General features: G+C 41.6%; 1 protein-coding gene across 2 annotated transcripts in view; it reads left to right on the forward strand.

Annotated features, from left to right (window-relative positions):
- Positions 1-15,424, forward strand: part of hdlbpb (high density lipoprotein binding protein b) — a 163,412-nt gene that overhangs the window by 117,971 nt on the left and 30,017 nt on the right. For both annotated transcript variants that reach the window (XR_007934582.1, XM_051925431.1), the window contains exon 15: positions 9,928-10,014. Coding sequence is in view for 1 of the 2 variants with exons in the window: in XM_051925431.1 (XP_051781391.1) it covers positions 9,928-10,014 (87 nt within the window). In the remaining variant the exon portion in view is untranslated. The remainder of the gene's footprint in view (positions 1-9,927; positions 10,015-15,424) is intronic.

Raw genomic sequence — 15,424 nt, forward strand, 5'->3', positions numbered from 1 at the left:
CACGCAACTCACCACCAGCTGCTGTCTTGCTGTCTCCTTAGCATGCGTTCAGCCCCCCGCTTCACAACTCGAGCAGCGATATATTTCCAGCGAGAGAGAGAGAGTTAACTACGCCCGGGGCCGGAAATAAAGGAGAAGTATTGCGGTGGGTTGGCACCCTGCCCGGGATTGCTTCCTGCCTTGTGCCCTGTGTTGGCTGGGATTGGCTCCGGCAGACCCCTGTGACCCTGTGTTCGGATTCAGCGGGTTGGAAAATGGATGGATGGATGGATATTGTTTTTACAAAAGTTTTAAAGTAAAAGTGAAAATAATGCATATGTAACAATTCCCATGAAAATAACAATCTCTTTAAATTGGGTAAAGCAAACCTGGGGGTGGGCAAGCGAAGTGAGCAGGGGGCAGAGCCCCCTAGTGTGTGTGTGTATGTGTGCAGGTTTGGGGCAGCCACCCGTATAATGTGGTATCCTGGCTGCAAAGTCGTTTTTTTATCAAATAAACAGCACTGATGTGCATACAACTGAGTCCAAAACAAGACTGACAAATAGGGGAAAGGGGAAGACAGGAAGTGAGGTCATAAGGATCGGGCCCATGTTCTTTAGCCATTGGTTCCTGCCCGGACGTGACATCACAGGGGCCGGAGCCAGTAAGGTCTCCTTCCATTGGCTCGGTCATGGAAGTGACGTCAAGAGAGGCAGATGGAATCTCCCGGGAATGGTCTACAGGGAAGAGAGAAAAAGAGTCAGTGCATTCTGCCACCTCCCGACCTGTCTCAGAACTGCCATTACTCAAGCCCTTTAGCTGCCTCCCATGCGCACGTGTGTGACAAGGCCCCCCCCCCCCCCCCCCCCCTTAGCCCAGACCCGTCGGGTCAGGCAGCCCTAACTGAGAGGTTGTGAACCCGAGAGAGAGCATCAGCGTTGGCATGGAGAGTGTCTCGGCAAGCGAAAACTTATACAGCTCTAGATCAAGAAACCACCGGGTGACCCGCCGATTCGACTCTTTGTGCAGGGCCATCCACTGTAGAGGTGCATGGTCCGTGACAAGGGTGAATTCCCGGCCCAACAGGTAGTACCTAAGCTGAGTAATCGCCCATTTGATCACCAAAGCCTCCCTTTCCACCGCTGCATACCTGGTCTCCCGGTCCAACAGCTTCCGGCTCAGGAACATGATGGGGTGTTCCACAACATCGACACTTTGGCTCAGCACGGCCCCCAGGCCTGTGTCCGAAGCGTCCGTCTGGAGGATGAAAGGCAAAGAAAAGTTAGGTGCCATCAAAATAGGTGCAGACGTAAGGGCCTGCTTCAAGTCACCAAATGCAGTGCCTGCCTTCTCAGTCCATACCACAATGTTCGGGGCCCTCTTCTTTGTTAAATCAGTCAAGGGCGCCGCTCTCTCCGAGAACCGGGGTACAAACCGGCGTTAGTACCCTGCTAACCCAAGAAAGGCTTGGACCCGCCGCTTAATTCGCGGAAGGAGCCATTTCAAAATGGCATCTACTTTGGAGCACTGTGGCCTTACGATACCCCGACCCACCAGGTAGCCTAAATATTTGGCCTCACTTAATCCAAAGAAACATTTCTTGGGATTAATCTGGAGCCTGACCTCACCAAGTGTTCGCAATACCGCTCGGACATGCTGTAGGTGTTCCTTCCATGTGCTGGAATAGCAGCACTGTATGAGTTATGAGGCCGGAGCACTTTGTCCACCAGACGCTGGAAGGTTGCTGGAGCCCCGTGTAACCCAAATGGAAGGACACGATACTGCCAGTGTCCTCTAGGGGTACTAAACGCGTTTTTTTCCTTCGCGGAGTCCGTTAAAGGAACCTGCTAGTACCCTTTTGTCATGTCAAGTGTGGTCAAATATCGAGCCTGTCCAAGCCTCTCGAGGAGGTCGTCCACTCGTGGCATTGGATAGGCATCAAATTGGGAGACTTGATTAAGTCGACGGAAGACATTGCAAAACCTCCAACTCCCGTCAGGCTTACCGACCAGCACAATGGGACTGGACCAGGGACTATAACTTTCCTCAATCACACCTAGTTCCAGCATGCGCTTGATCTCAAGCTCCACTTCAGCCCTTTTTGCTTCGGGAAGACGATACAGGCGTTCTCGGACAATAACCCCGGGCTCTGTCACGATGTTGTGCTCAACCAGAGAGGTCCTTCCTGGGTTCTCACTGACTACCTCTTGAACGGCCCGGATAACTGTTTCCAGCTCCTGCCGTTGTCTGGGACTTAAGTCCGCACCGAAGTTTAGGCTGTGGGTGTGAGCGAAGAGTGAGCGGGGCTGGCCGGAGGAGGGATTGGGATCACTGTCCTTCCACGGTTTCAGCAGGTTCACATGAAAGACCCGCTCCTTCGGTCGACGATTTGGTTGACTCACCAAATAGTCGACCAGTCCCTTCCTCTCCTTAACTTCGTATGGGCCTTGCCTTGGGCAAGTAACTTCGAGTGGGAGGTAGGCACTAGGACCATGACCCGATCTCCCGGGCGGAACTCCCGGAGAGACATGCCGCGGTTGTAGTAACGGGCCTGTGCTGCTTGGGCCTCTTCCATGTGACTTTAAAGGAGGGGCCGAATCTTTCCAAACCTATTGCGTAATTGCGCGATATACTCTAATATGTCTGTAGAGGGAAGAGCCTCTTCTTCCCATCCTTCTTTTAGAATATCTAATATGCCCCGGGGTTGTCGCCCATGCAGTAATTCAAAAGGGGAGAACCCCGTGGAGGCTTGTGGGACTTCCCGATAGGCAAAAAGGACGAGGGGGAGGAGCTGATCCCAGTTCCTTCCATCCTCGCTGACCACCTTACGCAGCATTTGTTTGAGAGTCTGATTGAACCTCTCCACTAAACCGTCAGTTTGAGGATGATACACCGCGGTCTTTAAATGCTTTATTTTCAGTAACCTGGCACTCTCCTTGAACGTCTCCGAGGTGAAAGGTGTCCCCTGGTCTGTCAAGACTTCCTTGGGGATACCCATGTGCGAAAAGACCCCATGTAATTCCTGTGCGATGGCTTTAGAAGTGGCTGAGCGCAATGGAACAGCTTTGGGGTATTTTGTAGCATAATCCATGAGGACTAGGATGTAATTGTGTCCTCGGGCTGAGGGCTCTAGAGGTCCAACTATATCGACCCCAATTCTATGGAAGGGAATATCAATCAGGGGAATAGGAACGAGAGAAGCATGGTCCTTTCTTGGAATTTGTCGCAGTTGACATTCCTGGCAGGAAGCGCAAAAGCGACGAACCTCCTCATTGATTCCCGGCCAGTAGAAATGGAGCTTGATCCGCTCCAGGGTTTTTTCGGTGCCCAAGTGGCCACCTAGGAGGTGGGCGTGTGCTAACTCACAGACCTGCCGCCGGAAGGTCCGCGGAATTAGCAGCAGCCTTCTCTCCTGCCCGTCATGCATTGCTACGCGATAGAGAAGGTTGTTATCCAACACAAAGTGAGGACCCTGTGGCATTGACTGGTTTGTGCGCTGGCTGTTGACTAGGACCACTGCATTTTTTGCAAATTTCAGGGAATCGTCACTCCACTGCTCCCTTTTAAAGGAAGCCGGCGTCTCTCTAAATTGAAACTGTAAAAGGGAGAGAGGGTCGGCGCCGACCTCAAGGGGCGTGGTTTCCTCCCGCTCCGCCGCGGTGCTGGTGGATGACGTGTCGGCACGTGACGGTCCGGGAGTTGCCACGTCACTCAGGGCGGCTGCTTCATCTCTCTCTGCCGGCTGATTACACGGCGTGGAGGCAGCTTGAGACGGCTCATTCCCGTCCATAAGTAGGCCGAAGTTATCCCCAGAAGTGGTATGTGACTCACCGCTTTTTATTTTAGACCAGTCCCACCCTAGTATCACCGGGTGTGAAGGATCGCAATGGTTACTTTCTGAACTGACCCTCCATAACTAATGACACAAGCGGCGGTCCTGTACCAGCGGGTTTCCCCGTGGACACAGGTTATACCGGTCTTAAATTTCAACCACTGTTGCGGTAGCACAAATTGGCGGGCAACAATGGAAATGTTGCTGCCAGTATCGAACATTACAGACGTTTTATACCCATTAACGATCGCCATGCCTGTGTGTGGGACCACCAATGGGTTTGTCAGAGCACACCAACCCCTCCTCCCCCTCCACCTGCATTCCACCTCATTCCCAAGCGGTTTGCGTGCCCGCGGCCTCAGGGACTTCGGCACAAGCTCTGGGTTGTACAGGGGGGGTCTAGGTTTTGGGACGTACTCTGGTTGAGTTCGGCCAAGGGACGGTTCAGCTCCCCCAGATTGGGAGGCCCTCCTTTGTTTTTCCACGAGCTCTATGAGCTCTGCCATGTTTTTAAATTGTCTACCCCAGACCGGCTGGGTGAAGCGCTGGGGTAGAGTCTCCAGTAGCAGATAGCAAGCCACCTGCTCTATTATTTGGAAGGGCTCGAGTTCCTGTGGCCGTAGCCACTGCCCCACCTTTGCCCATAGTGACCAGGCTTGTTGAGGGGTCGGCCTCTCTGGGTCGAACCTCCAGTTTTTCAGGTTACTCACCTGCCAGTCTGGGGTACCCCTAGGTGGAAATCGGGGCTCTGGCTTCACAGGGAGGCGGGCACTCTCCTCCGAGAGAGCAAAAACAGCCCTCTTTGCCTCCCCCTTCCAAAGCAGCCCAATTCTGTGAGCCCCTCCCGCACACTCCCCGGCCTGCCTAGGTTGCCTAGTGGAGCATGCCGGGGGCAGAGCCTGTACCGGGCCACTCCGAAACATGGGACACCCTCCCCACCTGGAAACTTGACCCCGGTACGCTCCCACCTGGATGTGTTGCAGGTCCTGTCCCCTTCTGTTCCAGGACTTCTTCATCCTGCCGACTACGCCAGTGTCACAATAACAAGACATACTCGGATAAAGGTTTGGGGCAGCCACACGTATAATGTGGTATCCTGGCTGCAAAGTCATTTTTTTTATCAAATAAACAGCACTGATGTGCATACAACTGAGTATAAAACAAGACTGACAAATAGGGGAAAGGGGAAGGCTTTTAAAGGGGAAGACAGGAAGTGAGGTCATAAGGATCGGGCCCATGTTCTTTAGCCATTGATTCCTGCCCGGACGTGACATCACAGGGGCCGGAGCCAGTAAGGTCTCCTTCCATTGGCTCGGTCCTGGAAGTGACGTCAAGAGAGGCAGATGGAATCTCCCGGGAATGGTCTACAGGGAAGAGAGAAAAAAAGTCAGTGCACTCTGCCACCTCCCGGCCTGTCTCAGAACTGCCATCCCTCAAGCCCTTTAGCTGCCTCCCATGCACACGTGTGTGACAATATATATAATCTCCATCCATCTTCCAACTCACTGAATCCGAACACGAGGTTACGGGAGTCTGCTGGAGCCAATCCCAGCCAACACAGGGCGTAAGGCAGGAAACAAACCCTGGGCAGGGCGCCAGCCCACCACATATATATATATAATATGCATATTCAACAAGCAAGATTAATCATTTTGATTATGCCTGTGTAAAACCTCCTCCATGCCTACAGAACAGAGTATGTGCAAACTGAATTGGGAAATTTTTCCAAAATCTTTAATATCCATCCTGATAAATGCAAGATAAAAGTGTAGGCTGGAGTCTTATGCATTTTTACTTGTTTTTCACCTTTTTAATAAAATATTGGTTAAGGTGGATGGACTGAAACGTTTTTCATTTTGCAACCACTCCTGGAACTGCATTAAATCCTCGAGTCCTCAAATTGGACACTCTCCATGCTTCACATGAACGATGATATCCATGCCCCTGAATATAATGAACAAGGGATGAAACAAATTAAGCCCAGGAGAGCTGTATATTCTGAGTGGATTTCTACTACCACATTCTTCAAGTTTAAAGGCACTTAACCCAGAGTTGAAGCTACATTATTAACTAAGATGCCACTGCAATATCTAATTCTTTCAACATATACAGCAAGACCACATTCTTCCCAGAAGCCTTGCATCATCACTATGACACTTATTAATCAAGTCAGTGACATCAGCTGCAGAAGTGGACCCAGGCTATACAGAGTCTTGTGTCATTGTCTCCTGAGGAGGGCATACTTGCTGAGTTTAGCAGTGTTTTATTAACATATTGTAGTGCACTCAGTGGAAGTTGTTTTTTACTTAGGGATGTTTCACCTTTCCTTTCTAACTTGTCAAAAGGTTTTCTAGATCCTTTTCCAGGACACCCAAAACTCATTGTTCATGGCTTGACCAATTGCATTCTTTCCTTTGCTTTGGCCACTAATGAGGCTGCTGTTGTCTTGGTTTGACTAGATTATTCTCCCATGTCTTATTAGCTCCAGTCTTTTCAAGCCCAACTATGGCAAGTGAACAGCTGGTGTCAGCGCCATGTGTTTGGCCACAGGGTGGTCGATTGATAACAAGAATAGCCTCAAAGAAGTCACAATTTACTCTCTTGGCATCTAGGTCACCAGTTTGGTCCCAAAACCACTGTTCACCATTCAGTAGCTGGGGATGCAATCTATAGCAGGTCTTTTTAAATAATTGGAATGAATTTGGAAAAAGCCTGAATTTTTAAGAAATGTGATCTTCATTATAAGTGAATGGGACCTTCTGTTTTATGGCTGACTGATCGTGGCATCCTCTAGATTCAAAATCTTAAATCACTTGCTGTTTTCTATCCTACCTGTTATTCTTCAGTAACTCCTGCCAGAAATCCCAGTATTTGGACATTTCAAAACTCGATGTATTTAATAAATCTGAATAATTTGATAGCCACCTGATTAAGAACATAGAATTAAAATCAAATTCTCAACCAGGGATACTTGTTTTAATATCTTTATTTATAATTAAATAACATATAACATATTAAATGCTTTTTACTAAAATTTAGCACACTCAAAAGGACATTTTTTGTAGTGCACAATTCAATTTTTTCCTCCTTGTAACAACATGGTTTATTAAATTTGCCTTTATTCTTTTAGTTACAGTAGCAGCAATTAGTTTTAGATGGGTTAGTTAACATGTAATGGGTGTCAAAAAGAGGCTTGAATACAGTAGCCCCACCTAAAACAAAAGTACTAATAAACTAACATTGTTTTAGTGAGCATGTACACTCTTAATATAAAATATTCACATGTAAAATACATAATTTTAGGGTGTAGTTCTGATGTAAGACATAATGTCCCTTGGGGCTCAGTGCTGAGACTGTTGTTTTCGTATTACATGTTGCTATTGGAGATATAATTAGAAAATGTAATATTCACTTTCACTTGTGTGCAAATATGTGTTTTTTCTGATCAAGGTTAATTTTTCCTAATATACCCATAATTTTATCAGCAAGTCTTGATTGGATATGATGCAACTACTAGTCTTTGAATACAGAAAAAAAGGAACTACTGTATTATTAACTGGTGGGAAAGTAACAGGATTCTGTCACTTTTTAACTCGGTAGGCTTAAACATAGTTTTACTGATTCAGTAAACATCAGTTTTACTCAATTAGTAACACTATTTAGGCATTATCTTTAACATCAGTCTGTCTTTTTCCAAATGCATTATCATACTGTATAAAAGCTCAATTTTCTAGCTTACAAATATTTTAAAAATTAATATGTTTTTTAGGGACAGAGGATACAATTAATGTAAACCATGCATTTATTTCTGGTAGAACTGACAGCAATACATTTAATTCAACATACTCTGGGAAGAAATATTACCAGAAGTACCAAGTACCCTTTGTTCTTAAGTTTTTACAGTAGTTCCCTGGTTTAGAGCTCATTTCAAAATTATTCTTACATGTAAAACTTTAAATAGCCTAGGCCCTATTTACTTAAGTCGACTGGCATATTGAGATCATAATGTATGATCCAATATGTATTTAAGTAACAGTTAAGATTTCATGGGTTAGCAGAGGAGGAAGATTGAAGTTTTAACTGTAGGTTCCCAAAGCTGTAGAGCGGTGTGCTTGCTTATGTTAAAATTCAGTCTGAATAAATCTGCTGATCTGATCTGCTGTAACTGATTAGATCTACTGATTAGTGGTTCATATTACATCTTTAGTTATTAGCACAAACATAACAAAAACGTAACAATCACTAGTAACTGTTAAAAACAGTTCACATATTTTAAAAATATGACTATGATGACTAAACTTGTTGTGATTTGTAGTCCCAAAGATGGTGGTGTTAGGCCTCAAAAAGGCTTCATTAAAAGGCTTTACTGGCCAGGTTTCATTTGCTTGCCTGGAAAGACAAACCCCAATGGAGCTTAATCCCAACTCCAGTGGTCTGCCTTAGTCTTTGCCAGCCAAAAAGGGATTTTAGCCTCAAAACAAATGTAAACTTTCCATACATCTTTCAAAAAGCCCCTCAAGTAGGAGGGTCACCGTAAACCATGGCTTGGCCTGGTCTTCCTTGGCTCCTTTCATGCTTCTCCATGTGCCCACAACTGCTTCACACACTTCATGGCTGCATGTTCACGCCTCTGGTTCTGCCTCTTGCTGCTCATTTCAGGTCAAGAGGTAACACCATTTTGCTCACACTTTCCCCAGCTCTATAAGCGTATCCAGGCCAGGATCCTTTTAGAGGTTTACTGGCAGCCACGCACCCAGGCCATTGCTTTTAGCTGAGAGGAATCTCCCCTGAAATGCATACTGTCGTCTGCTCTGCTCTCTTATCTGTACCAACCTTTCCTTGCTCTGTACCAGAATAAGTTTCCCTTTGCTGTTGCACAAAGAGCAAAATGCTGAGAAATAAAAAACTTGGTTATGTGTATAACTACAATGGCCTAAATGCAGTTCTATGGAAATGCTTACTCTTAAACATGAGAGACATTTCTGCAAGAAAAGACAGTCCCACATCATTCAAAGAAAAATTAAACATTACTTACAGTATAGTGTTTAAAAAATGAATTTTCCCATGATTCATTATACTCTTACTTATGTTGTGTGCACTTGTGTGTGTTTATTTTGTTAATTTATAAAGTGTGTTTTATTTTTAAAACAATGTATAATAATTAAGTTAAAAAATCTATTACAGTATACACTTTTTAAAACATTTTGATTATTGTTTACAAACCATTTCTTAATTCAATTATTTTTATAATACTTCATATTTCAAAATGTAGTAGTCATACAATAATTTAATTGTAGGCCTAATTACACTTTGTTTTGTATGAAGTGCATGTTTTCATGTATGTCTGACTGAAATATTTAATTAATCAAACCAATCTTAGCCCCAATTAAGTGAGATAATAGGCATTCTACTTTATTTAATGTTTGTGCAATCATGCCATCTGCTGAGAGCCGGGGAGCACTGCTCCACTTGCCCTGATTGTAGAAAAACTACTGTATTGAATACATTTAGACTTTGAATACATTGATCTTTATTAAAAGACAGAATTTGTTCTTCAAGTGATGGGAGTTGATCTCACACAAAAAGAAGCAAACGGGGTGAAAACACATTATCAATTCACTTCAACAAATTTGTATAGCTTGTGGAATGTACTTTAATGTATGCTTGCAAAAACGATAAAGTTTCTCGAGTTTTAAAAAAGTTGCTAGTTTTAAGTTTTGTGCATTGTGGTGATGAGCCAGCTGCCTTTGAAGCACTTGTGGATACCTTCCCTCCAGAGCTAGAGGCGCACAGTTCAGTTATTTGCCACATTTACTATAAACCTGTACAAGTGTCGGTTTTAAACATTTTGTTTGGATTTGTGATTGGTGTGCTGCTCTAAATTGCAGAATACAGTTGTCCCTTTTATTTACCTGCTTTTGTTTTTCTCTCAATTTCTAAATAGGATTTTTCCATAATAGCACATCTTCTAGTTCTCTTTAGTTATTTGTCAAGCAGTTCAAAAGCACTTGGCTCATCTTCTACTTAAGATTGGGACTTAAACATGGTTTTTTGGAGTGAACATTATTAGTGAGGAACTGTCATTCCAAAACCCTTACTGTTTCTTTCCTTTTTAGATAGAGAACAGCTACTCCATTTCAGTTCCCATATTTAAGCAGTTTCACAAAAACATCATTGGAAAGGGTGGTGCCAACATCAAAAAGGTAATTTCTTGCTTTCTCTATGATATGCTTGGTTGGATAGTTGTAACTATGACAAGTTGCATGTTATATGTACTTTCTCGTTTTTTATTTTTTATAAGATGAAGAGGGCCTCACCCCAGCCATTAGTATGGTATGGGGTCATACATTAGCCTAGTCCAGGAGTGTCAAATTGAAGGCCCATGGACCTTTGCAATGTGGCTTGCATCATCTTTTTTCAAAGCATGTTGCATACATTCCACAATGATGAATTGTTTTTTTCAAAAGCTCAAGAGACGCGCTTCAATGTTTGTTTAATGTATCATTTGTATCTATATAATTTAGCCTGATTAAATTTACACCTGCCATTAAAATGCATCTTTGGTGTACAATTGTGTTTACTTGTGCACACAATTTATAAACGGTCAGAAAAGAAACTGCTAATGGCCTAACAGAAAAAATGTGAAAATAAGATATCACAATCACATGCAGATGCATAGATAAACAGGTAAAAAATGGCCATTTTGCTCTCTTTTTAAAGCTACAGAGCTGGTTACTCTTTTATGGTACTGATAGGTCTGTACTGTGTGGGATTTTTTGTTTTCCTATTGACATATGTATTTAAAATGTTAGTTATTTCTGACTGAAAATCTTGGTTATCATGTGGTAACTGTGTAATATAAAGTTATTGTTCTGCCAGTGGGCTTAGCTTTTTGCTCCGCTGAACGCTATTGTTTAGAAAAGTTCTTTACTTGCTTCATTTAAAGTGAAAATTTAACATGAAACCTCAGTTTGCATTGGAAAATGAAAAATGAAACAAGAATTGAGAAAGACAATAGCAAATAGAGAAAACAGGTATTTTTTTCCTCATGTTTTCGTCTGTGAACATCTGATGAGTAATGTGTCAAAAGAACATACGGGAACAAAATCTGTGTGTGTGTAACTTGTAGTAGTGATGGAATTAAAATACAGGACATCCCTTTACCATCCCGTTATTAGATGAAACTGGCAATTGATTGTGCAGCACACTACTTATCTTCCACTGTAACTCACTTAATAAGTTCAACACTTCTAACGGTTGAACACTCTACTCTACAAAATTGTTTTAATAAAGTAGTAGATAACTTTTTGCAAAAAATAGTAAAAAGGGTTACAGTGTTTAGTATTTTTTGTGTGTTTCATACAGTATAAGGTTAGTAAAGAAACCAGTGGTGCATAAGTAAAATTCATATTCATAATTAAACCTTAAGAATTAGGAATAATTAATTAGTTCAATGTAAAACAAAATTTGTAAAATACATTAAAGTCTAAACAGTAAAAACTGTATCATAATTAATGGTTAAAAATTAAATGCAAATGCACAGATATTTACATTCACAAAGTGTTTCAGCTGCCAGTATCAATTGTTTCAGTGTGCAAGAATATTTTTTGTTTTTCTAAAGACTAACAATAATGCTGACTTCAAACATGGAATGATTGAAAACAATGTGTATTTAATACAAAAAATGAAGAATCCATGTATTACCTTAAAGCTCTGATCAACCCTTATTTATTTTTTTCTCATATTCCAAAAGAAAAAAATATTAAATACTAAACACTTTTCAATATTTTATTAAACTGACCTATTAAACAAAAAGACCACTTCTATAAATTGTTTATCAATATTTTATATTTAATTAAAATTAATGCCTTCTAATCCAGTGTAAGTGGCTTAGCCAAATACTTGCCTTTAATTGATATAGTTCAATCAATTGGTAATAGCTTAATGGTGACAAAAAGTTTTGGTGTTTATTGCTTTAATTTTACAAGTGTGAACAGTACGCTGGTCTTGTGATTCCGATCGTTTTTTGATAATTGCATGGTTGAAACTCCAGTCAATTAACTGTTCAGTTAGGGCAAATTTCTTTACTATAGCAGTTGTTCTCAGGCTCAGTCTTGGCCACTCCATGTGGCTGCAACTTTTTATTTCCACCAATTTCACACACTGAATGGTAAAAGACTGACATTTCTTCAGTGGTAAGGAGTGAAGAATGAAAACTATTTAAAAAATTCTCATGTAACATATATAAATGACTGACTGACATTCTAATAAAAAATTACCAAACTTAGTTTAGTTATTTCTATATTGACCACCTAAAACATAGGAAATTGGTAAGTGACTGCTTACTTCATTAGGCTTAACTCCAATTAAAAAAACAAAGCCTGGTTTGAATAAAATCCTGCAGTCACAACCCAGGCACTGCATTTGAAATCTAAAGTAATGTTAGGTTACAGTGTCCTTTTCTGAGTCTGTCAAAAAGTAATTTTTGATAAAATAATAGAGCCCAAATACAGTCTATATATAGAACCCCATGACCTCTAAATCCTCTACTGATTCCAGCCCACATTGGATATATTTAATGTTTTATTTTTTTGTGCTCAATAAATCTTGAGTTTGGCACCCCAGCTTAGTGTAATGACATCACTGAAGTGTGATGTGGGTGGACATTTCTCACATACTTTAAGCAAAAGTTATTAATTCCCTGCCCTATCTCCAGGTTATTCAAGATGAACTATGTCCATATTTGTAGATTAAGTGATCTAGTAAGTGATCTGCTTTCATTTTGTTATACTTGTTCCCTAAACTTGTTCCTACATTTGTACCAGCTTTATAAGTATTGTTTTCTCTTTAGCAGACTACACTATGCCACATTTTCCTGTGTGCTATAATTTAATTTATTTATTTTATTATTTAAAACAAATTATAAGTGGTGGTAATACAGTGCTCAAGATTACCAAATCAAGTCATCAAAGAAAACATAACCATAGGTGAACAGTGGCTTTTATACATCTTTACTCACCAAGTTTGACTGACATCAGTAAAGGCTGTTTTAGAACGTGTAACCCAAAAGCCCTTATAACTGAAAAAAAAAATTTGTTCCTGGAAAAAATATTTTTATCAATGCAATGAAATTTCACTTTAATCATTATTATTAAATACAGTTCTACTTTGATCTCTTCACCCAAGCAAAAAACATTTTTAACATAGTGCAGACTGGCAAAAAGTGTTATACATAGGAAGAATGTTAAGTGAAGGAAGTTATCACTGATTTCTCAGGATCCAATTATCCGTGTTTCCCCCAAAAATAAGACCTACTCCTAAAATGAGCCCTAGCATGATTTTCAGGTTGCTCTGTAATATAAGCCCTACCCCAAAAATAAGCCCTAGTCAAGATCGTCAACTGAAAAGTAAGGCGCCTAAGGCCAGGTTTATACTTCACGCGATGTGACGTGTGTTCCTGAAACATCCATTAAATTCCGAGGACACCTTGCCACAATATCTCTGAAAAGTTTATTTAATGATTACATCCATCAGTTCGGGGATGCGTCCATTCCAGAAGCAGACAGAAACAAAATCCCCGGACGGGGGCATCAGCTCATCACAAAGTGAACACAAGCACACACATACAGTAACATCATTGTAGCTTCACCAAATCCCCAATCCTTCATGTCTTTAGATGGAAAACTGAGCACACTGTGGAAACCCTCCAGGAAAACATGCAAACTCCAAGCAGGGATCACAAGGGACACGACTCCCTGCGAGACAGCAGAGCTACCACTCTGCCACCATGCCACCCCCATATGTGTAATTATTAACAGTATTCATTATTTAAATGAAGTTAATGACTTATCTGTAAAATGTAATATACATATTGTAATACATTTCATCATAAAAGTGATGTGAGTGAGTTTTATATAACACTATATCATAAATTTAATGTGTTCTGTGAGGCGATCTATTGCTGCTTGCCGGTGCTGTCAGGTCAAGAGGAAGCCCCAGCGATTAACAACTGGGTCGGTTTTAAGATGACGTTTTGATAAAGTAAACTACTAGGTTAAAGTGGACATTTCGAGTTTAAAGCCGAAATTTCCACTTTAATCACAAAATAGACATTTTCATTATGTCCTTTATTTTTTTTTCTGTGGCTCAAATACGCTGCTGTACATTGTGATGGTATTGTAAGGTACAAACAAAAAAAAAGACGGCACAGAAGATGGTATGTGAGACTTTTAAAATGTATCGTGTCATTACTTTGGAGAACATGTGACTCTTGAATATAAAAGCAACATGAATACATTTGTATGTCGGCATTTTGCTTCACCATATCGAACCATTCATCAAACATCGAAGTACGCATATCAATCCTGGAGGATCCTAAAAGCGGCTAGAGTAGCAAGAAATTCAGGCTGGAATTCAGGGTTTGAATGTGGAGAGTTATGACGATATTCCAGAAGATGACATGACTGTACAGTAATCCCTCCTCCATCGTGGGGGTTGCGTTCCAGAGCCACCCGCGAAATAAGAAAATCCGCAAAGTAGAAACCATATGTTTATATGGTTATTTTTATATTGTCATGCTTGGGTCACAGATTTGCGCAGAAACACAGGAGGTTGTAGAGAGACAGGAACGTTATTCAAACACTGCAAACAAACATTTGTCTCTTTTTCAAAAGTTTAAACTGTGCTCCATGACAAGACAGAAATGACAGTTCTGTCTCACAATTAAAAGAATGCAAACATATCTTCCTCTTCAAAGGAGTGTGCGTCAGGAGCAGAGACTGCTATAAAGACAGAGAAAGCAAACAAATCAATAGGGCTGTTTGGCTTTTAAGTATGCGAAGCACCACGGCACAAAGCTGTTGAAGGCGGCAGCTCACACCCCCTCCGTCAGGAGCAGAGAGAGAGAGAGAGAGAAACAGAAAAACAAACATGCAAAAATCAATACGTGCCCTTCGAGCTTTTAAGTACGTGAAGCACCTTGCAGCATGTCGCTTCACTAAGCAGCTACACAGAAGGTAGCAACGTGAAGATAATCTTTCAGCATTTTTAGACGAGCATCCGTATCATCTAGGTGTGCGAACAGCCCCCCTGCTCACACCCCCTATGTCAGGATCACAGAAAGCGCAAGAGAGAGAAAGAGAAAAGTAAGTTGGGTAGCTTCTCAGCCATCTGCCAATAGCGTCCCTTGTATGAAATCAACTGGGCAAACCAACTGAGGAAGCATGTACCAGAAATTAAAAGACCCATTGTCCTCAGAAATCCGTGAACCAGCAAAAAATCCGCGATATATATTTAAATATGCTTACATATAAAATCCGCGATAGAGTGAAGCCGCGAAAGGCGAAGCGCGATATAGCGAGGGATCACTGTATTTGGATAAATGTATATTGTTGTACATGAATAAATATAAGATATCCCCTGAAAATAAGCCCTAGTTCATCTTTTGGAGCAAAAATTAATATAAGACCCGGTCTTATTTTCGGGGAAACACGGTAGTACAGGTCTGTTTTTTTTAATAGTTTAACAGCAATTATTTTTCATTACTATCAAAATAATACTCCACCCAAAAGTGTTTTTTATGTTACATACCCCATGTAGTGATGGCCAACAAAA

Source organism: Erpetoichthys calabaricus, chromosome 3 (genome assembly GCF_900747795.2).
Source record: "Erpetoichthys calabaricus chromosome 3, fErpCal1.3, whole genome shotgun sequence".
Taxonomy (NCBI): domain Eukaryota; kingdom Metazoa; phylum Chordata; class Cladistia; order Polypteriformes; family Polypteridae; genus Erpetoichthys; species Erpetoichthys calabaricus.